At 47.2% G+C, this 26,621-nt stretch overlaps 2 protein-coding genes across 5 annotated transcripts in view; one reads left to right on the top strand and one right to left on the bottom strand.

Moving 5' to 3' along the window:
• LOC108093682 (AF4/FMR2 family member lilli) overlaps positions 1–16,709 on the top strand; it is a 63,863-nt gene extending 47,154 nt beyond the window's left edge. Inside the window, exons 4-12 of one of the 4 annotated variants that reach the window (XM_017193858.2) lie at positions 5,912–6,037; positions 6,108–6,439; positions 6,582–6,750; positions 7,069–7,263; positions 7,726–7,792; positions 9,088–9,537; positions 10,339–10,951; positions 11,010–13,007; positions 13,077–16,709. In XM_017193858.2, coding sequence (XP_017049347.1) covers positions 5,912–6,037; positions 6,108–6,439; positions 6,582–6,750; positions 7,069–7,263; positions 7,726–7,792; positions 9,088–9,537; positions 10,339–10,951; positions 11,010–13,007; positions 13,077–14,772 — 5,646 coding nt within the window. In that variant the 3' untranslated portion in view covers positions 14,773–16,709. The remainder of the gene's footprint in view (positions 1–5,911; positions 6,038–6,107; positions 6,440–6,581; positions 6,751–7,068; positions 7,264–7,725; positions 7,793–9,087; positions 9,538–10,338; positions 10,952–11,009; positions 13,008–13,076) is intronic. The other 3 variants (XM_017193860.2, XM_017193861.2, XM_017193862.2) reach the window with 3 other exon arrangements.
• Positions 16,710–18,509: 1,800 nt separating this feature from the next.
• LOC108093683 (neurogenic protein mastermind) overlaps positions 18,510–26,621 on the bottom strand; it is a 69,515-nt gene continuing 61,403 nt past the window's right edge. The window contains 3 exon segments of the mRNA XM_043208324.1: positions 18,510–19,946; positions 20,005–21,135; positions 21,292–21,592. Coding sequence (XP_043064259.1) covers positions 19,270–19,946; positions 20,005–21,135; positions 21,292–21,592 — 2,109 coding nt within the window. The 3' untranslated portion in view covers positions 18,510–19,269.

The following is a 26,621-nucleotide window of genomic DNA, read 5'->3' as shown; positions in this document are numbered from 1 at the left end:
GGAGAAAAATAGATCACAGCCACAGCCAAATAGCTAAGCCATTCAAAACTAACATACTTTGCCAATGATATTCTGTGCTCTTGGATTCTTACCGTAACCAAAACCGTTCTCAATTAAAGTTTTAGAAGCACCTTTTAAGTGTGACGTATCTTTGCGAATAAAATGAACCATTTTTTTGTGCACTTAACTTGGCAAAGCTGGCAAAGAACCGATTCTGATGCTGTAGGTGGGCATGACAAGCCAAACATCTCGGACGGACATCTAAAAGGAGGCAGCCAGCCAGCTGAAGCAGGAGCAGCAAACTCACAGCTCTTGCCCACGAATTTCCTAGCCAAGGGAAACTAGTTTCGCAGTGGAGCCCCACCTTTCCCCTCTAATCCCCCCTTGCATCGCCGCTTCTGTGATAACCTTACGGAGAACAGGAAAATGCAGAGCAAACCTAAGGGTTTCAGGCAGCCAGCAAATGGGATGATTCGGGATGAGTCGGCTGCGCGGCTTGTAAACCTTCTGTTGCTGAATGGCTTTGACTTTGACTTTGAAGCGGCTCGAATTGCTGCAGGCGGAAGACACGTCATTGACCTCCTGGCGGGAAAAGGGAAGCCAACCGACCTGTAAACAGGGAGAAAATATGTGATATGTTGTAAAAGATACAATTTATAGATCAAATACAATATAGCCGATTATCATATTTTACTTTGCCTCAGTGGAACTTACTTATTAATTATGCAATACAAAAGCTGTTTTCCTCATTTCTGAATAAAAGAAAAATGCCAAGATTCAGGTATGAATTTACCAGGTATTGAGTTCAAAAGCAAACGTGAAAAATTGAACTGCGCCTCAAAATGCAATCAACTTGAAATTAATTACCGCAATACGTTGTCAATGCACGCATAAATTAATAAGCTCCGGATTACCCAAGTGTCACATGAGGGGGTGGGGCAGAAGGGTGGAGGGGAAGGTGGCTGATCTGTAAGGGCAAACAAACCGAACCCAAAACCATCCCAAGTTCAGCGCCGCTAAATTGTCAAACACTCGAACTCGAGCGATAGGAATGCGAATGTCGAACAGAAACCGCGGATGAAAACCAGTTTTGAAAACGCATCTCCTGCTTATAACACTGAGAAAAAGAAAGTATTATGTTTAATATTTAATTGAAATATTAATCATAGAAATTGGGGGATACAATTCCAAGCTGAAAGCTGTGACATAGTATTTCGGGTTTGAATATTCATATTCTAATAAAAACACAAAAGATATTTTTAAGTGTGTGGTTCAAGTTTGCGATGGTCGGGCGGCATTGTTCGCGGCTCCAAACTGCGATTCAAAGTGGCTCTGCGGTTAACCACAGGCATCCCATCTTCTGCTGCCTTCTGCTCCCTTTCGGCAAACGAGCTAAATTTATAAGATGATGTGACCAAGTCCAGGTCCACCAGTCCAGGCCCAGAACACAGAGCACAGAACACAGAGCCCAGTTCTGGGGGTTTCTGTGTGTGTGTGCGAGTTGGCAGATTACATAAATTGATGCTGAAGCCTCTTGGGCTGCAACTTGAGAAGCCCAGACATCAGCGGAATCGGAGATTCTTCCACAACAAAGAACACAGAACGAGCCAAAGATGCAGGCACAATGGCAGAGGAAACGCCGAATGTCGGTTAGAAAAAACAAGGGAACTCAAATTTAGCATTTGGTCAAAACAATTGGAGGTGGCTTCTTCTTGGGAGCTAATGAGCAGGAAGTTGGCAAATGATTCACAAAGTCTGACGCAGATATTGTGCTCCAGAAAACATATTTGCTTAGCAAATGGATCGTGTGCTTAATATTGGCGCATGTGTGTAAATATTTACTTAGAAAAGTGAAACAGAGTCAAGGCGGAAAGTAAACTGGAATTCTGGTCATAATAGTTTTAAAGCCGATTTCGCTAAGAAAATATTTGTTCAGTAATTGCAAAACCATTAAATACGATAAACTGAATAACACTTGTGGCATTCAGGTTTTGGTTACCACTTTACCACTTTGTCCCAAGGTGCAGCATCTTTTTTTCTGGTTATTCCCTTCTTTTACTGTTTCCGTTATCACTTTGCTGCTTTGTCAACTCATTTGGCTCAGATCCTTGGTTATTCGATACCTTTTGAGTGGGAGTTGGAGGCACCAGTGGCTGCCAAACTGTACTTTTCCGTTGCCGAAATGCCAAAGTAAACCTAACGCAAATGTTCAAAAATAAAAGGCATACAAAATTTGCTGACACTAATGAGACCATAAATGTATAGAGCCTGACAAAACCACCAAGTTTCCCGTGGAAGGGGCAAAAATCCAAAAACCAAAACAAATCCAAGCCGTGACTTTAGCAAACTGAAAACTGCAGGCTGCAAACTTTAAGCTAGTTGCGACTTTAATTGCGCCAATAGAACGAGATTACAGCTACACAGAAAAAATTGAGATAATTTTGGGTACTATTACTGCAACATTTTTGGCAATTTAAACCTCACCACTAAGATTTCCAAATAGTTGTTGAAATACGTAGGTTAGATAAATATGAAAAATATTAAGGCACTACGAAAAAATATGGATTACTTTATTCTGATGATTTTATATCTTACATATTATTTATATATTTTACTTATTATTTTTGAACGCTGTTATTTTTTGTTGAAAAAATATTAAAAATTGTAGTTTTTCCCGTGTAGAAAAACAACAGATGGTCGGCGACCCACTTCCATGGTTGGAGGCTGTCCAGTCCATCGGACTGGCTATTTACTTTTTGCTGGCACTGTTTACGCTTACCTGCCGCTATTTCCCTCTCGCTTTGCTTTCAATCAACAAGAAAACAATTGCAACAAATGCAGCAACAAGTAAGCAGCATCAGCTCAGCAACTACTGTTTGACAATTTATCAATGATGTCTTTTGTTGCTGCTCGCATTGTTGTTGGCCGAGTCGCCTCGGGGTCTCTCGAGTATTTCTTATTGGAACAGGAAGTCGCTTATTTGCTGGCAGCAAGTGCACAGCGAACATTACACATTGCATTGACATTTACTTGAGTTCTCGCATCTGAGCTTGACACTCGCCGCTCTAGTGGCTCTCCAACTGTGCGACTAAGTACTTTTCATGCAGATTGCCAATTGCTGCTAAATTGAATTGAATTATTTCAAGCTGAGTTTATAACCCAGTGCTTCTTCAACTGTATATGTTTGCTTAAACAAAATCTAAATGATTCTTTATCAATAGTGAGAACATAATTCTTGTTTAGAAAGTAGGTTCTTTTGCAAATGTTATAAATTACACAGCTAATCTGGCTTTCTTTCCAAGCTTATAATCTTTTATAATCAGTCGAAAGCTATGGTAAATTAAATTAAATTATCTGCAGCCTTGTTCTTTGTTTCAGACACGTATTTTCCTTGTAAAACGACTTCGAAACTAATTGGCCAGCTCTCAAGAAGCTTCACCTTAATTTTTACGAGACTCGTAAACTGCACGAGCTGTCTCCCAAACTGTGCAATATTGTAAATTTCATGCAAATTGCAATTTGTTTCTATACCCTTCAGAGAGCCATTGGGTCTGCTGGTTATGTTACTTGCCTGCAGTTGCAATTCCTCCATGATTTATGGACATTGCCCCACCAACTTTTCCACCTGCCCCCTGGCCGCGCTGCCGCAAAAATACAGCCGAATATGTCGAATACACATTCCGCCTGCTCCACTTTGTTGCAGCCGAACCGAATTTATGGCCAACGTACGGCAGCCAACATAGTCGCACGGAAAAAACCCCAAAATGAGCAAAAACAGTTTGAAAAGTGCTTTAAAGCCAAAAAGTGCGCACAAGTTCTAAATTACTTTTCCCAACAGCATCCCTTTTTCGTCTGGCCCCCGCTTTTGTAATCCCCACCGAATGTCGACGCTATTTTATGAGTCGTCTTACGGATTGGAAAATCGAAATCAAAACTCATAAAAATGCAATTTGCGCAAACAACTTGACTTTGAGCAGTTCCCTTTGGGCAAGAGCGCAACCCCCAAGCCCGAAAGTTTGGAATCCCTTTCTGGATTCCTGGGGTCTCCTGGTCTTTTATACCCTAACAAAGGGTATATTGTTATGTTGATCAACTGCTAGTAAAGTTTATTTTGGGAATTCTTAATAAAGAAAATATGTATTTTGTATATTTTGTTGTATAATCAAATGGTTATGGTTTCATTAGAATACATGTATATATATGCTGATAGGGTATGTCCCACTTCGTAGCCATCCTATAGCTTCTGGATTCTAGCTCCCTGCTTTTTGTTGGGGTCTAGGCCAGCGACGTGTCTGCAATTTGCATGTGCATGACTGAGACTGTAACCGAGACCCAGGGTGCCAAAAGGACGAGGGCTGGAGGAGCGTCCTGGGAAAGGGAGCGGTCCGAAGGGCAGAGGATTCGGGGTGGCGCCATAAAATCCATTTGGCGCACAGCCGTTAACGTGTTTTGTTGTTTCGTAAAGGCAACTCCTTTGGGGAGGGGAAATATGAAGTGGGGAGGGGGCGTAACTGCTACTTGGGGGCGTGTTAGTTTGTGTGGTTGAAATTTATATGTCCAAGGGTGGGTGGCTTCATGAAGAAGGGCTGCTGCTTCTGCTGCTGCTGCTGCTGCTGCATATGAAACCGGGGATCCAACTATATAAACAAAGTCTCGGAAACGTGACTGGAAAGAAAAAGTGCATGTAGCCGGAATAGCATTCAGATATTGCCTGGCTTCACTGTATGCAAATAACCTGTAACTTGTTGGCTTCTATTTTTATATTTTATTAAAAGTTGGAGCTCCAAAGTTCTGAATAATCTGTAAGCTAAAACAATGCAAAGATAAGAAGTATTCAAATGATGAATATGTTACTTATTGTATATATTTCCTTTACTAAACCGTAACCAAATAAACAGAAACCCATTTTGAGGAAACCACCAGCTTGTAAGACAATACATCTTGGTAGTTAATTGGAAGAAGAGCCCCTTCCATATCTGCTCTACCCATTTCCTCCCATCTCCACACATCTGGCCAACACCCAAGTCGAGATCCACGACAAACTGTTCACTTTAATGGCAACATTTGGCGCATTATGGGCCAACATGGAACTGCCTTTCGAGGCACTTAAGGGCGTTGGGAATAAAGGCAAATAGAACACGGAAAAGCGGTAACCAACACACACACACACACACCAACCCATGTGTGTTGTGTGTGCACACACACGCACTTTGCATAATTAATGCAGCGGCAATGTCAAACCCGTTATACACTCGAGACATTTTCTGGGAGTCTGTGCATCATAGACCGACTTTTCCGGGGTGGCAAAAGGGGGAGGAGCTGGGGATGGGGATGGGAAAGCACTCCCCGTGCTGGGAAATTTTTTGTTTAATTAAAACAAGAAATTGCCACTTAAAGGCAGCGGTGAATTATGAATGCCAGAATGTCTGTTGGGCGGCTGTTGGTGGTTCCGATGTAGTTGGCACTGCAGTCACGCGCTCATTAGCGAGGACATTGTAAAGGACACAGCACATGTATACAAAAGCAAGCAATACTCATTTGTGCACTTGAAAAAATAAGCTAGATTCTTGAAGCTAGAAACCACACCTTGAGAATTAAAAGAAACAGATATAAATAAATTTAAAGCAGTTAGAAAATTGAATTCAATTGGACATTCTTAAGTTCGGTATTTTCTTTATAATTTATCTATATATTCTATAAGTTCAAATATTGGTTGAATTGCTTTGGGAATCAGTATTTTCTGTCAGTGTTTTTATGTGTGCATAAGTACAAGGAGGAAGTTCAGCAATTGCCAGGCCGGAAGTCTTTTGTAGGACTCGCACGACTTGAGCACGTCAATGGAGCACCTGATTCGCCAACGCACCACGTACTTAAATGCTAACCACCTTCCTCCTCCTCTTCCTTTTTCCAGGAGCTCAAGGAGAGCTTCAACTATGGCCTGTTTGCCCCACCTGCGAACGGCAAGGCGGGAAAATTCCTGGATGAAGAACGCCGCCTGGGCGATTATCCCTTCAACGGACCCGTTGGCTATTTGGAGGTAAGAGCCACCCACCACCCACACATTTTTTCACGTGTTCCTCTAACTTATTGCTTTTTCGAAACCTTAGCTCAAGTACAAAAGGCGGGTGTACAAAATGCTCACCCTGGACGAACGCCAGCTGAAGGCTCTTCACACGCGGGCCAATCTGCGCCGCTTCCTCGAGTGCATCAACGGCGGCCACGTGGAGAAGATAGCCAAGATGTGTGCCAAGGGCCTGGATCCCAACTTCCACTGCTCGGAGAGTGGGGATACTCCTTTAACAGTGGCCACGGGCGCCAAGAAGCCGAACAAGCTGCTCATCGCTCTGGTCAACGGAGGAGCCTTGCTGGATTACAGGACCAAGGATGGAACTACCGCTCTCCATCGAGCTGTGGAGCATGATTCCCTGGAGGCAGTCAGGTAAGGAGTTGATTGTATTATTGGAAATATATATCAATATTGCGTTAGTGTATTAACAAAATGATTTGCATGCAGTCTAATCATTCTAGTAATTGTTTATAATCTTTGAACCAATCCTAATAATCCTTTACTGATTTTACAGCACCCTCCTCGAGCTGGGCGCCTCCCCGAACTACCGAGATGGGCGTGGCATCACCCCGCTGTACATCTCCATCACGAGGAAGTGCGAGGCGAAGATCACGGAGAGCCTGCTCCACGACCACGCCACGCTGGGCATCCAGGACAGCCAGGGCTGGAACGAGGTTCACCAGGTGAGTCGGTGGCGGTCCTTCTCCAACATGGCGATCCCTAACAGCAACTGCTTTGACCCCGCGCCAATCCCCGGTGAAATGGTGTTGGCCCACAACCGTTGAACGCCAATTAATGATTCAATTCTCTCTCTCTCTTCTTTCTTGAACTTTTCTTTTCTAACTCTTAAAAACAAAAACAAAACAAAAAACAAAACCAAATCGCTTGCTAATACTTTGTAACCCGCGGGTTGGCATTTGCATCTCTGCTGCATCCTTTGGCTGTCTCCAAACTCCGATCTCCGATCTCCGATCTCCGATCTGATTCGATCTGATCCGTAGGCCTGTCGGCACGGCCTGGTGCAGCACCTGGAACACCTGCTGTTCTACGGTGCTGACATGGATGGCCGCAATGCGTCCGGCAATAGTCCGCTGCATGTGTGCGCTGTTAACAACCAAGAGGCTTGTGCCAGAATGCTTCTCTTTCGCGGCGCTCAGCGCGGCGCCCAGAACTTTGCCAATCAAACTCCCTACCAGGTAAATCCCAGTGTCTGCAATCCGGAGTTTACACAGAGAAAAATATCTTGACTAATATAAAAAAATTATAAAATAATATAGAAAAGAATTACAGAAGATCTGGCATAACATAAATACCCATTATCAATATCTTATTTTGAGAAATAATCAATTAAAACATTATTATCGAGAAATATATTTAAGTACTCCATAAGGGTGTTAATATTATTTCTGTTTATTAAATATATCATCATGATATAAAAATACATAACAAGAAACAAGATTTTTTTCTCTGTGCATACTCTGAACCGTAACTTTTTGAATTTAGTTGAAAACTTGTAGTTTGTTATACCTAAGTTGGTACTTTTGTGCTGCTGTAGTTACGCTTGTAGTTCAGTCTAGTGACTAAGTTAGTCTTTGACTTAATAACTTTGATCTGGTTGCTGGAACTGCAGATTGTTAACCCAAATCCGTTTCTCTCAGGTGGCTGTCATAGCCGGCAACTTGGAGCTGGCCGAAATCATTGAGAACTACAAATCGGAGGACATTGGTAAGTGCTTGACGATCTCTAAGTCACTCCATCAATCGCCTCCTCAAGAACACTCGACTCGAACTCGCAACCGAACTAACTTCATGCTCATCAAACTCAAACCAAAAATCCCATTCAAAGGGAAGGTGTTTTAATGAAACACCTTCTTGATTTACCTTTGTTTTATTAAGTTTTTGATTTGAAATTCGTTTGCTCTGCTCAATCTATTTAATTCCGATTTATATTATATATTGGTCACATCCGAAACTAGTTTCCTTTTCCACTTAGTTCGAATCAGTTTCCCCCATCAGCATTTCTGTGCGTCTCACTTCATCTCCATTTTTCTCTCTTTGAACACACTTGCATAAATCATTAATCAATCAATCATTCAACAACCAATCAACCATCCACCTTGATAATATAGGTCTCTTTCCATATCAATGTATAATACTCGTATCCGTATATATATAAATATCCGTACTCCTTTTAAGATCTATTCAAGTGCAACCTATACTTTACCCAAACACTTTTTCGTATTTTGCATTGCTTGTTTGAGATATTTGCTCCATAAATGTAATCGATTCAAATAGTTTGGTTAATGCCACACTCAAAATGTTTTTGGCTGTTCTTGTTCCATGTTTTGTTTAATGTTATTAGTGCTCTATCATCCATGTACCACATTTCCTAGAGTTCGTTTGCTGGCAGGACACTGGTAGAGTGTCCTTCCATCCTCTGCTTTTTACGACAGTCGCTTACCCTTCGACAAATAAGCAGTAAGTAAGTGTAAGTAAAGTGTGTCACCAAACGTCGGAGCATCCATATAAACTGGCTTGGTCTAGGGTTTTAGATTTCCTTTTTGTTATTTCTTTATCATTTTTTATTGACTCCAAATAGATTGAGTAGAGAACGGACGCTATCGTTGGGAATTGGCTAGAGCAACGAATTTTTAAAAACCAAAATACTAACCAAAGAAGATGCACCTTATAAAATCAAGATGTTTAATATTAATAAATAAAGAAGCTAGATAGTAAGTAGGTTATATTGTACATCAAACAATTGGTATTTATTTAGGAGACTTAAATCTAATCAACCAAATGTAACTTCAAAGTGAAATTTTAGTATGAAACATATTCTTGATTTTATAAGGGTTTCGTCTTCGACAAACAGCTCCAATAATTTCCAGACTAGACGACCAACTGTTACTGAAAACATTTACCCCCACCACCCCCAACCTAACCATTCCCTGACCCACTAAACCCACACAAAGAACTCACACACACACACATTTAAAGCGAATGTCCTTGATCGCCACACAGTTCCCTTCCGCGGACCGCCGCGCTACAATCCGAAGCGCCGCTCGGGCATCGGGTGGCTGAGCGCCAACGGAGCCGCCGGCGCAGCTCTGATGGCAGCGGCTGGCGGTGGTTTCGGTGGTGCGATGGTCGTCGGCTCCAATGGCTCCAATGCCAACGGAATCGGGAACGGGAACGGCTCGGCCGGCGGTGTTGGTCTGATGCTTGGCCACCAGCAGAGCCACCAGCAGCACCTCGCCGGCCACCAGCAGCAGCATCAGCACCAGCTCCTGCACCACCAGAACCACCACCAGCACGCCCAGATGCCCCACCTGCACACGCTGCAGCTCCATGGTCCGCCGTCGCCGTGCCCCTCGGAGCACATGCTCGGCGCCTACAGCTCGGCCAGCTCCAGCCTCTCCGAGGGCTCCTCCGGCCACCGCTCCCACGAGGACGACATCAGCATCGTGACAGGTGAGGAATGGCCCTTGTTTTCCGTTCGGTTTCGATCTCATTTGCATTTGCATCTTATGTTTAGTTATATTAGTTCTTTTTTAAGAGGGTCTCTGAAAAGTTAGGTCTACAACTATCTTAAGTAATAATATATTTAGTTTTAACCAAAAGGATAAGTACACTCATAATCTATATAATTTTGTTTCTATAAAAATTATAGCATGCGTTTAAGTAGATTTGAACTAAATAAATATGATATTGCATGAGTTTCTGTTATGAATTATTTTATTGACTTTAAAACTCATCTCTAAGGAAATCATACTCATTTATCGAAATAATCGATATACATATGAATGAATCGGAAAGCTAACATTGTCTTAAAATTGTGAATTCCAATTGGCAAAGGTTAAATATACAAAATTGTAAAATATTTAATTATTTATATGCTTAGAAATCCTCTAAGTAATTCTGATTTTCTAGATTTCATTGCAACTAAGTTAAGAGTTTTTCGATAAATACTTTCTCAATACACCTTACCGTATTACTTTCCCTCCAATGAATCAAATTCTTTACCTTAAGTTTTTGTAACTCCCAAGTGTAAACAGTTTTCCACATTGTACTTTTCCATTATCGATCGTGTCAGTTACCCCACATAAAGCATCCGCTTTGCCTTTGCCCAACCAAAGCAAAAGGCTCCCTTTGTGTGTCCGAACATTCGCATGCCACTCGTTCGTCCTCTGCCTCATATGAGATAATCAATACAACCAAGATCCCGGAGAGAACCAACCCACTCACCTCTGTTTTGTCATCCTCCTCGCACAGACAAATCCCTGGGCGACACCAGCGACATAATCAGCGACTCGTCGGGCGTGGGAACCAACTCGGACTCGGCGGCCTGCTCCATCGGGCATCCCAGCACCACGGTGGTGTGCATGGAGCCCTACGCGGGCAACACAGTGGGCCACATTCGCCTCCAGCCGGGCGACGTCATCGAGGTGGTGGGCAGCACCGACTGCGGACTCCTCGAGGGCTACGTGCGGGGAACGAACCAGTCGGGCTTCTTCCCGGCGGAGTGCGTCCAGGAGGTGAGTCTGCGGCAGAAGCACATTACCAACGTGATGACCGCCAGCACGGGAATGGCTCCCCAGCATCAGCAGCAGCAGCAGCAGCATCTGCAGCAGGCGCCCGTCTCCTCCGCCGCCTCCTACCAGGGATCTCCCCAACTCAGTTTGGGCGGCCACTCGGGCAGCTCCAGCACTCTGCTGCAGCAGCCGCACCAGTCGCCCTCCCTCTCGGTGGCCAGCAACGGGTCCTGCCAGCAGTTGGGTGAGAGCAACGGAGGCGGAGGAGCAGCCGGGAACGGGATGAACAGCAGGAACAACAACCACTCGGTGGGTCAGTACAGCAGCGCCACTGCTCCGCGCATCAAGAAGAGGTAGGATACCTTAATCCCTGATAGGAATTACAAACTAATAAAGAATCCCCTCTTGCAGCGCCTACAATGCGCCACGTTCGGTGGTTCTGCATCGCGCCAAGCGTGGCTTCGGATTCATCCTTCGTGGCGCCAAGGCCTCCTCCCAGTTGATGCAGCTGCGTCCCTCGGAACGCTTTCCGGCGCTCCAATACCTGGACGACGTGGATCCGGGTGGAGTGGCCGACATGGCGGGTCTGCGACCCGGTGACTTCCTGCTCACCATCAATGGGGAGGACGTGAGCTCCGCCTCGCACGAGCAGGTGGTGGAGATGATCCGCTCGGCGGGTGCGCTGGTCAACCTGACGGTGGTCTCGCCCCAGTTCCCCCACCAGATGCAGGCCAGTGCCCAGTACCTGCCCAGTGGAGCGAGGGCGGGCAGCCAGCACCTGAACAGTGGACCCAGCACCCCACAAAGTTCCCATCGCCAGTGCGCCACGTTGCCCAGGAAGATGACGGGACCAGGCGGAGCAGGAGGCGGAGGAGGAGGGGGAGGTGCTTCCTCCTCGGGGGGCAGTGTGCGAATGGCTCCGATGCCACCACGCAGGGATCCCAAGACCACTCTGAGTGTGGGCAGAGCCAGGGCCAAGTCCATGGTGGCGGGATTGGAGAACGGAGGCGAGAAGGAGGACGACCTGCCGCACACCAAGTCCAACTCGGTGGAGTCGATTGCCACGCCCACGCCCAGTGGCAACCAGACGGGACCGGGAACTCCCGTCCAGCTGCGCACGGCGAGCATCAAGGCGAGGCCCACCTCCAGCAGGATCACGGCCGCCGAGCTGGAGGAGCTCTTCCAGCGGCAGCAGGGCGAGGGCAACGGCAACGCGAACGCCAGTCGCTATGCCACCATGATGACCAGCTCGCGGTTCCAATCCGGAACGGACAGTGGGGCAGCCACTCCTCCCGCTGCGAATGGTTCGCCCATGAGGAGTGGTCCTCTGGTCTATGGAAGTGTGGCCGAGATGAAGCGCAAGGCGGCGAGGAGCAAGCATGGCAGTGGCACCCTACGTGGAAAACCAGTGGCCACGCCCACCGTGGGAGCAGGCGGACCGGGAGGCGGTCGTGACCTGAAGCGGTTCCATTCCACGCCCGATCTGCACGGTCCCCAGCTGCACGGATCCGCCTCGTCCATTTGGCAGGCGGCCGGAAAGGGTCACCACTCGCAGGACGACGTGGCCACTCTGCACGCCTCGCTGCAGCGCTTGAACTCCAACCAGGCGGAGCTGAAGCTGGGAGGATTGGGAGGAGCAGGAGCAGGAGGAGCAGTGCTGCCGCCACCCAACCACCCACCACCTCCTCCGCCGGTGGGTCAGGTGGTCAAGGTGGAGACACGCAGCAGCGTGTCCGAGTACGAGAGCACCATCTCCTTGCAGCAGAAGCTGAAGAAGCGGGCGGAGAACGACGCGGTGACCAGTGCCGCCATCGACGGCGTCCAGAGCAGCTTCAATCCCTCGGCGAACGCCAAGATCTACGCCTCTCCCCAGGAGCTGCGCAACGTGATGGCCTGGAAGCTGCGGCAGGCGCAGGAGAAGTCCTCCCAGGAGACATCCGCCGGCTCCCAGCAGCCAGTGAGTCAGTATGCTGCTCCCACGCAGATGCGTCCCCAGCAGCAGCAGCAGCAGCAACAGCAGCAACAGCAGCAGCAGCAGGTGCAACAGCAACAGCAGGTGCAGCAGCAACCCACAGCAGTGGCCTCTCACTATGCTGCTCCCCAGGTGCAGGTGCAAGTGCAACAGGTGCAGCAGCAGCAGCCGCAGTCTCCCCAATCCCCGCCTGCTCCACCGCCACCGCAGGCAGCTCCTGTTGCAGCACAAAACGGGAATGGCAATGGAAACGGAAACGGGAATGCCAGCACTGGTGGAGCTACAACCACTGCTCCTCCGATCCCCGAACCAGATTACAGCTGCAGCGAGTCGGATGGCGAGGATGAGAACTCCATTCTGGTGGCACGCAACACGAAGCTCAACGAGAAGATTGCGCTCTTCGATGTGCCAGAGACCAGTGGAAATAGTCAAGCAAGGTAGGAGTTTAACTAGGATATACTTAAATACAGAATCCTTACTGATATTCTATTTAATTCCCCCTCTAGTGGCAGCAGTTCCAACTCGGGCAGTGCCTCCATTTCGCACTCCCTTTCCGTGGAGGAGATCCAACGCATTCGCAGCAATCTGAAGACCTCCAAGTCATCGCCCAACGGCTTTGCCAAGAAGCCGGAGGAGGAGAAGCCGCAGGAGCAGCAGTCAGCCCACCAGCAACCGCAGCAACACCTGCAACCTGGCGAGGATGAGTGCGACAACAGCAGCTCCGGCGTGAGCAGCGAGCAGGAGCAGATGGCTCTAGCTGCTGGGGTGACCCTGCCAGTGGGCGGAAAGCCCACCGATACGATCAAGAAGAAGCCATCGGTGACCATCGTGGAGGAGCCGAAGACCATTCCCGACCAGCCGAGCAGCAACAGCAGCCACAGCACTCTGACCACCAAGCCCATGGCCAAGACCACCATCAGCATTGGCGGCGGAGGAGCGAGTGCGATTGCAGGAGGCACTCCACCCACAGCAACCCTCACGGTGAAGCAACTGGTGCAGCAGCAACATGCGCCCGCCATCCAACAGCAGCAGCAGCAGCTGGGCAGCAAGCAACCGGTAACTGTGTCCAACAGCAACAAGTTCTCGCAGCAGCAGAGCAACATCAACATCAACATGAACAGCAACGTGATGAGTCCCCAGGTGCTGGGTCGCATTCCCAACGTCCATCATCACCAGCAGCAGCAACAGCAGCAGCAGCAGCAGCAGCAGTCGTCGAATCCCAACCAGAAGCTGATCGCCACCCAGCAGCAGATCCTGCAGCAGCAGCAGCAGCAGATGGCCCACCAGCAGCACCTGCAGCAGATCCTCAAGGCGAAGGCGGCAGCGGCGGGAGGAGCCAGCAACACGGCCGCTCTGGTGGCCAAGCACCAGCAGAAGCTGCACAAGAGCACCAGCAGTGGCCACGAGTCCGAGATGGAGACGCGTTCCGACCTGGAGGACGACGACGGCGACCTCAGTCCCTCGCCGCCAGCCAAGGCCTTCCAGCGGCACAACTCGCTGACGCGCAAGCAGGCGGCGGCCATCGCCATGCAGCGGGGTGCCACCCGCACCACGGCCGTGTCCCTGATGCAGCTGCCGCCGCCTCTGGAGGCGGACAGCGATGGCGAGCCGTCGCAGCTCACGCTCCAGCGCCAGCAGCCCCACCACCCGAGCACACAGACCCACCCACATCCCCACCAGCAGCTGCAGCAGCAGCTGCAGCAACACCACAACCAACAGCAACAGCAGCAGCAACTGCAACAGCAGCAGCAACAGCAGCAGCAGCAGCAGCAACAGCCAATGGCCGCGCACATTGTGGGCATGCTGCCCAGCGGACAGCTGGTGGCTGTTGCCTCTGGCGCTGTTGCTGGCGTTCCGGGCGTTGGGGCGGCTGCGGTGCAGCCGGGCAACAACAATCTGCAGCAGCTGTGCACCGACAATCTGGTGTTGGCGCCACCGCCGCAGTTCTGCGATTGCAACGATGCCAAGCACGCGCCGCAGCCGCATCTGCCAACTAGCCAATACCATCCGCAGCAGCAACAGCAGCAGCAGCAGCAGCAACAGCAGCAGCAGCAGCAGCTGCAACAGCAACTGCAGCAGCAGCAGATGCTGCAGATGCACCAGCGACTCTCCGGCGGCGCTGGCGCTGGAGCCGTGGGCACCTTGGGAAGGGTCCGCATTGTGGGGTCCATGCCGAAGGCCAACCACCACAGGCTGCACTAAACTACATACATATTCCCGGGGGAATCGAGGAGAGGGGGAGAACCATTTGCCAAATCGTTACATCGTTAGTTAGGGTTAGTAGTCAACAGTCATTGCCACTCACAACGAATAGCTGCAACTGCCTGCACCCGGAGAAAAAACAAAAGAAGAAAGAACAACCACTTCAGCCACAAATCACGAGGAGGTTCGAACTGCAGTTCGTTTGGTTTCGTTCGACTTTCGACCTTTCATTACTTTTATTATATTTATTGCGTGTGATATAAATTTATGTAGGCTGCCCGCGAGCAGCAACTAATCGCTATCTGTAACCGAACAGCAAGTATGTATGCAATATTATATGATTAGTTAACCGATCCCCAACCAATCAACCATTGAAAACAAACTGAAAGGCAGTGGCCCAGACTTCTGGTGTTCAGAATCCGATCTTTCAGTTTGCTTTCGAGCCGCACAATGTGTCAGAAGTTATAGTGTGGAGTTCAGTCCGCATCCTATCTTAGTTCGTAATGTTGAAGGGCAGGCAAGTTCATTATCCATCCATTGATCATTCGTGTTCGTGTTCGTGTTCATGTTCGACTAGTGCACAAAACATTTAAAGGACATTAACATAAACATTTACATTACTCTAACACACACACACACACACACAACTAGCGTAGGTTTTATATGCCTAAAGGAAGCAGGAAGGCAGGAAGGCAGGGAAGGAAGTTGCACCGAGTAACAATAATATTTGAATTTGAGCATTTAGCCGAATTTCCAGTCAAGTCAAGTCAACTAAACTAAACTAACAAGTACTAAGCGAATAAAACGTATAATGTTTTTAATACAATATTTATAAAACAAATATTTCAATAGGCGGCAAATTTTATATTCGAAACAAAAAGAAAGGAGAAACAAAAAAATCGAAATGGAAAACAAAACGTAAATTTTTGCTAGTAAAATTTACAGATTTTTACTTTTAACAGATTTTTTGTATGATTGTTTTTTTTAGAGAAAAACTTTAACTTGCCAGAGTATTACAGGAGCAGATTTAAGACGGAGATCGTATTGTATTGAAAGAGGTTCTCAAATATTTGCCCGCGCTTAATGCAAATATCGTCATAGGCAACCCAAACTTATAGATGCGTTTTCACGAGTAACAATTATTATAACTAAGGCTGATTTTATTGCATAATACAAGCAGAACACAGATACCGAAACCGAAGCGCATTCGCGACAAACGGAATGAATTCTAATGGAGAAAAACACTAACCAAGCGATCGATGCATTTACATTGTTTAAACGAAAACTCTTTGAGGTATTGCGAGAATTGGATGGGAGTATAATGAAGTCGTTCGAATTGGCAGGCCGCACCCTTAGCACTAGCATCTAAGTGTTGAAAAGTTAGAAAACCTAAAACCTAAAGCCTAAAACTAAAACTAAACCATAAACATTAACATTAACATACGAGTAAATATTGGAAATTTTAGTATCTAACTAGGTTCTAGCACACTTTTTAGTTCTCGCAATAGTTGCTAATTATTTGTAAATTGTTTTAGTTCCACCACCCACACCCCACGCGTACATGTACACAAATATGATTAGCCATCAAGCTTGTTAATTTTTAAGTTCAACTGCCTAGTAAATCCACGTGGAGTGCTCAGTTACATAAGTCCAATAATACCCACATGTAAAACTACTTGCGTACTTGCGGTTCCCATTGCCAACCGATGGGAACGGGCAAATCGCGAGTTTGTTGCGAAATCTATATAGGATTATTGAATATGCCTACGTACACCCCATAATGTTAAACGATTAAAGCACACACCACCACACATACACTTTAAATGCAAGTATTTCAAACGGAATTATATGGAAATATTTATCATAAGTCGTACAATATGCAATTATGTATTATGAACATGCGTATGAAGAATCAATAAATATGAATGAAAACTAAACAAGAAATAAATCTATACCCTTTATATGATGATCATTATTGGGGTAATACATACGTGAAGAGGTGCCAACCAACAACAATAAAAACAACTTCTCGTTTATTTACAAAAGTAATATTTTTCTATTTTATTTTGTTACTTTTCTTTTTAATCGTAAAAGAACATCTTTAAATGTTTGTGTTTGCTTCCCAACATTCGTTCAATCTCGGAGAACAACAGAACGGCAAACAGAAGGCTCAGGCACCAATGCATTTTGGCCAATCAAATAGAAAACCAAACGACGGCCCACATCGATGTTACTCGTGTGTGAAATCAAACCAGGCTTAAGGCAATTGCGATGCTCTTGCTCGTTCCTTTGCAGTTTTGAAATGGTAAGTATTTAATGCTTTTGGTTTGCCGCTGGCAGCTGGTGGCTTTCTTGTTAATTGATATCAAGTTCGGATTTGCTTCTGTTTCTCGCCGGGATTGGGCCAAAGGTTCGCGGGAAAACTAATCAATGGAACTGCTTAGCGAGGCGGCTGCTGAACACCTTACGAATTTGCTCGCTAGTTTGCTTTCATGGTGAAATATATATGTAATAATAATATGCCATATTGTATATAGTAATAATAGTGTATATATAATTTGCGGTATATAATAGTTATAAACAAATTTTTACTTCGTATCTTTAGCATTAATTACAAACTACAATTCGCGTATTTTTATTCATTTATAATTGTAATAGTAAATTTTGTTAGATTTTTATCGTTTTGTTTGTCTGCGGCTTAAATACTTTTCATTAAATTTATTATATATTTTTTTGCTAGGCGTGTGCTATGGATTTGTTGCTGTTGATCCTAATTAATGTAAACTCTGCAAAAATGGCTGTGAGCTGTCTGTTACTATATAATTGTGGAAGTGGCAACCGATGTGCCCGATTCAAAAATTTCTATGGCCTCAACTGAACGTCTAACTTACGGACTTATGGAATTGCTCTAATTAGTTGTCGTACAATAATTTCATTGCTGGAATCTCTGGCGTTTTCATTTGCTTGTTTTCGCGATTTTTGTTTTGTTTTGTTTTTTTTTTTTGTTTGCTCTAATATTGTTCGTCCTACTCTCATCCTGTGTGGGCGTGGCTTGGCTTGGCATGGCATCACTTGGTAATGCGGCCAGGCGCATCTAGTAAATATAAATTTCGATCTCCGCTTATCTCCTCAAACATTTTGTGGCGACTTAGGACTAAATATATACTCGTAAATTGTTAGCGCTGCTTTTACAGTAATCAAATATATCGGATCGCATACATATGATTTGTATATTATGTATTTGTGGGTGTATATCAATTTATTTAACAAACTACTAATTACGTTTCACTACCAAAAACTACGCATAATATATATATATATAGTGTATATTTTTTAAATATGTTTTGTTTGCGCATTTCTCGCACTGTTGCTCCGCGTTTAAAATTCCATTTAAAAATGAACTCGTCTAAAAAAATTAATGTACAATAATAATTAGAATTATAATAATAATAACTGTTTCTCATTCTCAAATTTATGTTGTTTTAAAAAGTTCTTCCCTTTCACTTTGCTTTGTGGTCTTCGCTTTTTGTTTGTTGTTTTCTCATTTGATTCGCTTATTTCTCAATTTGTGTTTAAGCATTTAAAATATCACCAATATTTTTGCTCTTTATTCTGACAGTTTCTCGATTTTGTTTTCCCATTTTTTTTGTTTGTTTCTTTCTTTCTTTGTTTTAGTTTGTCGATTTTGTTTTTATAAAAATTAAATAAAATTAAATACAATATAAAATGTACAACTATTTTGTGTTTTGTTTTTCGATTTTGTTTTGTTGTTGGTTCTTTTTGCGTTTGCTTCCATTATTTCATCTGTTTTGTTTTTTGCTTTGTTTTTCTTTTGCTTAAGTAATCGAAACGAAATGGGGCGTGCAATCCGCTGGGCGTGGCACTTTCAAATTTGCATTAAGTACAAGTGCTTAAGTTACACAGCGAGTCTGTGTGTATCGGTGTATGTGAATTTTAGATCTGTTCGGTTGTTTTTAAAGTACTTGCAAATACTTTTCGAATTTCCCTAATTCCTCAGTTCGACCGGTGCATATGGAATGTCTTGCGAACTCTCGCCGCTCTGCCACGCCCCAAATGGGCGCACGCCTTGGACCTTGGGAACAGCTCTAATAATACATACAATACAATAGAATAGAATACAATAAAATACAGTGGAGCCCGCGAAATTAGAGTACATTGACGAACGACGAACGACGAACTTAGCTTAGGAATAAATTCACACACAAATAACAAACAAAATAACTTCGTTGGCAGGAACGAGGGGGGCGGGGCCTTGAGGGGGGCGGTAGGCGGTAGGGCGGTTCGGGTTCGGCTGCCCAGGCCAATAACAACAACAGGCAACAAAATAAAAATCTAAACAAAACTGAGGCAACATCGTGGTGGTTATTATGGAGGTGGTGGTGGTGGTGGTGGTGGTTGTGGTTGTGTTTGGTGCTGGCTGGAGGTGGTGGTTGTGGTTGTTGGTGATCCTTTTGAGTGCTTCCCGACAACATTCCTTTACGGCATGTTGAAGTCCTGCAGGTTGAAATTGTCGTTGTCGAGGGAGTTGATCAGATCCTGCGTGGAGAAGTTGCTGTCCACGGGCAGGTTGTCCAAGAATTCGAGACCGAAATCATTCGAGTTGGCCACCACCGAGTTGATCGTCTGGCTAATCGAGCTGGCACTGGCAATGGTCGAGGATGCATTGCCTCCACCCGCTGGCCCGCCGCCTCCGCCGCCGCCGCCGCCGTTGTTGTTGCTGGCCGATCCCGGCACTCCACCGCCAACGCCAACGCCGCCGCCGCCTGGACCCTGCATCTGCATCATCTGCTGCTGCTGGTGCGTGGTGGTGGTGGTGCTCTGCACGAACTGCTGCTGCTGCTGCATGGTGATCTGCTGCTGCGTCTGGCTCATGTGCATGCTGGTCATCTGCATTTGGCTGGCCATCATGTTGCCCCCGCCGCCGGACTGCTGCTGCTGCAGCAGCTGCTGCATCTGCATGTTGTTGCCGCCGCCGGGGCCCATGTGTTGCTGCTGCTGCTGCTGTTGCTGTTGCTGCTGCTGCCGCATCAGTTGCTGCTGCATCTGGGCGGGGGTCAGCTGCATTTGCGGCACATTCGGGCCGGCCATCATGCCACCGGCATTGGGTCCGTTGCCCGCCGCTCCATTGGGTGCACCATTGGGCATGAAGTTGCCTGAAATACAAGAGTATTTAAATAAATTCCTATTGCATTTAAATCAGCAACAACTTACCTCCATTGAATCCTCCTGGTCCCTGCCGCATGGGTCCGCCAGGTCCTGGTCCGCCGAAGCCCATCTGCGTCTGCTGCTGCGACATCATCATGTGCCGCCACTCCTGCTGCGAGCCCATGGGCATGCCATCCGGCGTGACCTGGACATTCGGCGGTCGCTGCTGCTGCTGCGGTCCGCCCATCGGTCCGCCCGCTCCGCCGCCGTAGGGCACGCCCATGCCGCTCCTCGGACCGCCGCCCGCTCCGCCATGCTGCTGCATGTACATCGCGTGCTGCGGCCGCATCATCGGACCGGACGGCGGGATGGGCTGCTGGGTCATGCGCCGCATGGCCGCCGCCTGGGCAGCGCTGTTCGGGAAGCGACCGCCGTTGGCCCCACCGACGCCTCCCACGCCTACGCCCACGCCGACACCGCCGACGCCCACGCCCACGCCGCCGCCGCCCACCGTCTGCTGCATCATCTGGGCCTGCATCAGCTGCGCCTTGGTGGCATTGTACTCCGGCGGCGGCGGACGGGCGCCGGACATGTGCTGCTGCTGCTGCTGCATCGCCTGGGCGCGCATCATCTGCTGCTGCTGCAGGAACTTGGCCTGGTTGGGATTGGGTCCGGGTCCCCCACCCGGAACCTGGCCCGGTCCCCCTCCACCGCCGCCCATCATCATCTGCTGGGCGGAGGGACCGCCTCCGTTGGGATTCATCTGCATCGGGTTCATGGGTCCGCCCATCTGCATGCCCGGCATGCCGCCCATGGGCCCGCCCATCTGATTCATTGCACCGTTGTTGGGACCGCCGTTGCCGGCTCCGCCCACCACGCCCACTCCATTGCCAACGCCCACTCCAACGACGCCAACGCCAACGCCCACTCCGACCTGCGGCTGCTGCATGAGCGGCACGTTCGGACCGCCGCCCGCATTGGCCGCCGCCTGCGCCTGCGCCGCTGCCGCCGCCGCCGCCGCAGCCGCTGCCTGCACTTGCGTCTGACGCTGGCGCATGTTCGGCGGAACCTGCTGCTGCTGGGCGGCCGCCTGTTGCTGCTGCGCCGCCGCCGCTGCTGCCGCCGCCGCCGCCGCCTGCTGCTGCTGGCTGAAGTTCATGCTCTGACTCTGCGAGAGCGAGAAGCCATCGGAGGGAACTGTAATATAGTTAAAACACAATTAAATTAATATAAGATAACAATGAAATATAGTTGAAATAGAATTAAATTAATATAGATAACAATTTTTATTGGTTAATTTTCAATTGATTTAAATTGGTTCTCTATTTGTAGTTTTTAAAGTATTCTGCTTACCATTTGCATTGCTCATGTTTTGATTTGGTTGCTGCTGCTGCTGTCCGGGATTGGGACCGCCATTGCCAACGCCCACGCCCACGCCCACTCCCACGCCCACACCAACGCCCACTCCGCCGCCAGCGTTGCCGCCATGCGGCTGTTGCTGCTGCTGCTGCGGATTGGGTCCGTTGCTGCCGCCGGGTTGCTGCTGCTGCTGCTGCTGCGCCTGCTGCTGGCTGAAGAAGACTCCTTGCTGGGCGGCCACCGAGACGTTGCTCTTCATGTCGCCACTCAGATGCAGATGCTGACCAGCGGACACCTGCAGGAGGATTAAATAATAGATGGGGATTAATAAAGTGACAAGTACTTAACATTAATTCTATTGCTGTAATCGAATCCTTTTGAACATTTATATTTATATCAACAAGAAGATGGTAATACCTAAAGGAGATATTTTCCACACTCTTGAATAAACCCCCATGCATTCTAGTTTAAAAGGAGATTTGAAAAAGCAGATGAAATCGAGTGCAAGCACATCAGTTGGATCTTTGATCTTATTTACGTTATGTGCGAGACTTGCCGGCAAGCAAGCAACCGAGTTTGACAGGACACTCGAATGGTTGTCACCGGCTGCTGGCATTCTGGTAATTTGCCTGGGATGCCAGTGCGAAGGATTTTGGAGGCTAATACCCGACACATAGCTTGGCATCCAGATCCCACTCCCCCTTGAAGAGGAAGGTGCAAGGCGAGGCCAACACCTTCTCCATTTGCAGCTGTCTTATTTGCTGTCATCTCGCACACACTCATACACTCTCTGTGGCACCCACACTTGTGCAGAGTGGGTGGAAGGCTTTCAAGCTTATTATCGCCAGGATGGCTTTTGAATCCGCATTGACTGCCAAACACACACACGCACACACACACACAAACTAAGGGGAAAGGACGAGAAGCCAGTGGCAAGCATAAATCTTTCGGCACTTTTTCATAGTCTACTTTGCTGCGTCTGTCTCTCTGTCTGTCTGTGTTTTGCTGCGCCTGTGTGTGTGTGTGTGTGTGAGGGGGATTCCCCCCACTGAGCAGCAAATTTGCCATTCATTTGTTATTGTAATGGGGCCCCCGAAAAGAGCGGCGGGCGACATGCAAAATGAGCGGAGGACAGCGAAAGCGATCGACCCTGGAACTTCAATGCCATCCCACGGTCGACTCCCCACTTTGTCCTCAACCTTTCCACCCGGAACCCCCTGCTCCTCATCCTCATTTCCATTCCTCTCGCTTGCCCTCGAGTGTTTGCCCTCGGAACTCGGAACTGGGAACTGGGAACCCGCCACCTCATCCTCACCCTCGAATCTGCTGGCTGCAAATAAATCCTGTCACCGGACACACCGCACACCCTCCGCCCGGAGTTTCCATGGCTTCTGATGGCGATGGGCGACTTTCCCGGACTGCGAACCACTGTGCTTGCGGCAAAATTCAGGGCTTATTTTCCTTCACCCTTCAAGGGGTTTTAACTTTTCATGTGTGACCATTAGCAAAAGCAATAGCAACAGCAACAGCAGCAGCAGCAGCAACCAGCGCACTAAGCAACTTTGCATTTGCGTTTGCCTTTTAGCACCCAGTAATTGTTACATTAAGGGTGTTTAGGATATGGGGAAAAATATTGAAGAATACGGAACAAAAACCTACCATTTGAAAGCCAAAATGATCATAGGTTTCCTACAAAAAGAATGCTTTTCAACAGGGTATTCCAATTTCCATCTATTTATTAAATTTCCATTTAAATTTTTATCTATACTTTACAGCAGGATACCTCAATGTCTATCCTTTTGTTGTTTCTGTGATGTTGTTGTATTGCCTTGTTGGTTTAATTTATTGTGTGTTTTCTGCAGCTCCACGCATTTTCATTTTCATTTTCATCAGGCGTGCGAGCAGGACAGCGAGAGTGCGAGTGCGAAAGCGAGTGAGTGGCGTAAAGTACGCTGATTAAAAGTCATGGACTCGCGTCGGGGCTAATTGAAGTTTAGTGCCTTGGCTTTGGCATTGGCCGATGTGTGTGTGTGTGTGTGTGTATGAGTGTGTGTGGTGGCCTTCAGCAAACCAGCAAGTCAACCACCCAAACACCACCCACTCCGTTTGAATGTTGGCCATAAATCATGCGCCTACCTCTGCGAACCCGAAGGTGAGGTTTAAGAAGGCAGCTCTGAGTGGAAAACGGAATTCGCTTTAAGCCATGATATGTGTGGTTATATACAGAGAGAGAAAAGAGTTAAAGAAATGATAAATACCATTAACATTCTTACAAGAATCCTTCAAGTACTGATTAAGTATCGAATGGTTTCTAATTAAGTATCCAATAGCTATTTCGAATCCATTTCTCATACGTTTCACACTTTTTAATTAAAATTTTAAGCCTTAAAGGTTTATTACTCAATAGGGTATTTCCCCTCCTCAGTCTCCCATTTAAGACAAGCCAAATAACTTGTTGGTTCGCCCAAGCCAAAGCACACCAGCTTCATCCTCCGCTGTCAGTCATAAATACCTTCCCCCAAATGAAGTCGATGGGCCTTGGTTAAACATCGATTGGCTGCGGATCGAAGCCAGGAACAAGTTCATAAAACAAATCATTACAGCAGCTTTCATAAGAAGACAAAAACCCCCGCCGCACGGCAACAGTAACTCGCCCACTGGCGGAAACACTCCCACTAATACATAAAATATCAATAAAAAAAGTTTAAAGGTAACTGGCGAGGACGAAGGCGCAGGATTTGTGGATGGAAAAGTCAGAAGGGGGAGGGGGAGTGGGAGTGGGGAGGGGGAGCGGGGAGCTTTGCGGGTAAACCGGAGACGCCGCACGAGCGCGTAAATCCTGCAGCTATTACCCAGCGCCGCCATATTGATTGCGCTGGAGACAAACACAGATACACTCACACAGCCAAAGAGGAGATACACACGCACACACCCATACACACATACAACGACATACAGAGGCAGCAGCAAGGACTCTAAGCAGGAAATGCGCATTTGACGAGCCAAAAAGATTGCCGCACGCCCCACGCGCTGTCAAGGGAATGATATCTCATGGCAAAAGGGGAGGGGAGGAGAGGAAAGGAAAGGGGGTGGTGGGGTGATGGGTGGTGCGGCAGTGGGGATCAGGGGGATGCCTTGCATATAGACTTGACAATGATATATGTGACTATCCTGCCAGTGGCCTGCATGTGTGTGCGACACATGTAAGGCTGGAGTATAACGAAAAAAAAAAAAACAGAAAAAAAAAAGAAAATAAATGAAAAAAACAAAGCAAATATACGAAACGAAGAACATGAAACTCCCAAGGAAGTGCGGTCCCCTTTTTCGAGGGGTGTTGGTCTTCCACACACACACACACACATCTTTAAAAGAACTCCACTCGAGTGACCAGGCACAACTGTACCTGCCTCGAAAGTGACGAAGCCCACGAAGGCCAAACTTGTTGCCCACTCGCACTTAAAGTAATTGAAAAACTTCGCAGACCCTCAAAACAAGCAGGTGCGAGAAATCTCAACCAAAGGTTGTATGATTAATTATTATTGCAATGCAAGCCTTTCTCTGAGTTTTGCTTTCTAATTTGAAGCAACATTTTATATAAACTGTAGCTTAACTATGGTTAAATTGGTTTCCACTAAGGATTTAGCTTCGAAAATTGCATAAGGCGATTACCAAATGAAATGCTATCACAACTCTTATTATTCGGAATTTAAATTTAAGCTGAGTCCTTAGTTTTACTTAGACTGTTGCCACTGTAAGCGAACTAGGGCCAAAGTAACTCATAAACATCCCACCCACTTAGGGCCGCTTGGCAGCCGACCAAAAATTGAAGAGTCAATGAAATTAGCAAAGAGGCCACGCCCACCGACGCCCACTAACAACTGCCCCAACATGATTTAGTCTGCGCTTTAGTTTCCCGCTTTCCCCGCATTTCTCCGCTGCTTTCCGCATATTCTTTTCATTTTGTTTTTCCCCCGTATTTTGGCAGCAAAGCCAAAAAATCGAAAATGAAGCCAAGGGAATGCATGGGAGGAGTTGGGAGAGGGGGAAAAGGGGAGGGGAGGGGGAGGGGGGTGACTGTCATTGGATATTTGTGTGACATAAACTAGCTGCCTCACAAAACTCCCAACTGGGAAGTGCTCCGCTCCTCTTCGCTGCGATCCAATCCAATCCCATCCAATGAGGTGTCCGCGCTGCGTTATTTAACGAAATTATGACAGCGACATGGAAGGAGGGGTTTTTAGAGGGATAAGAGGGGGCTATAGGGGGGGTATAGGATATAGCGAAATCTCATTTGGAAAAGCGTTAGAGCAAAGCGAATTTGATTTTTAATTGCCAGCGACAAGCAGGAAAAACACAGGCCAACAAAATGCGATTGCGGGGGTGGAGAAAATAATCCGATTTTATTGAAAATTCAAGGCATTTATTACGGCAGAGGTTGCCTTTAGTAGTAAAAGGTGATTTTTTATGGAGATTAAAAACCTTATTGCTGAGAAGACAATGTTGTGGATAATATATACTGCATATAGGTGCTCTTAAAACAAATAAAACTCGATAAGTTTTTTGTAGATTACTATTCAAGTTGTGATGTTTTGAGTGATTGCCCTGAAAAGTATGCTACGCAAATGAGGCAAGCTAACCTGATGGCTGTCCAAACTCCTTTGAGTTCAATTTGACGTAATTATGCTCACTTACGGTGGCAAATACCTGGGTGCAGATTGCTTGCCGGCACATTCCGCATGCCAACCGCATTCCGAGATGCAGGCAATCCTTAACTGCTGCCCAGCTGAGTGCAAATCTCCTGGGCGCTTCATACAACTTGCCACACACACACACTAACACAGACTTACACCCACACACACTCGTACATATGTTGGAATACTGCAACGGGTCCGTCCACATTTCCGTCATCATCATCATTGTTGATGCCGACATATCAGCCAACTTTCAGCGAGGCAAGCGCCCCCGTTTTCCCCATTTCCCCCTCCCCCCTCCCCACTTTTCCTCCTTCCCCTCCCCCTTCTCCTGCCCACAAAGGACTGTAGTTTTCCCCCGTGGAAAGGAGAGAAAAACTTTTGAAACAGTTGCAGTTTGCACACAATGCCAGACAATCTGCAGCGGAGGGCGGGCGGCTAAAGCGAGGAATAGATACAATAGCTGGACGCCAGCCTGCATTTTCCACCCCCCACCCCCCACCACCTCACCACTCCCCACCCACAATGCGGTTTCCCTGCACGTGTATGTGTGTGTTTCGGCTGCTGCAGCATGTCAATGATCATAAATTAAACTCGCAATAATTATAAATTAAATTTTGGCATAAATGGCCA

The sequence above is a fragment of the Drosophila ficusphila genome, unplaced genomic scaffold, assembly GCF_018152265.1.
Source record: "Drosophila ficusphila isolate 14025-0441.05 unplaced genomic scaffold, ASM1815226v1 contig_414, whole genome shotgun sequence".
In the NCBI taxonomy this organism is placed as follows: domain Eukaryota; kingdom Metazoa; phylum Arthropoda; class Insecta; order Diptera; family Drosophilidae; genus Drosophila; species Drosophila ficusphila.
Note: the sequence above shows the minus strand (reverse complement) of the source record. Positions and strands in the feature narration are given on the sequence as shown.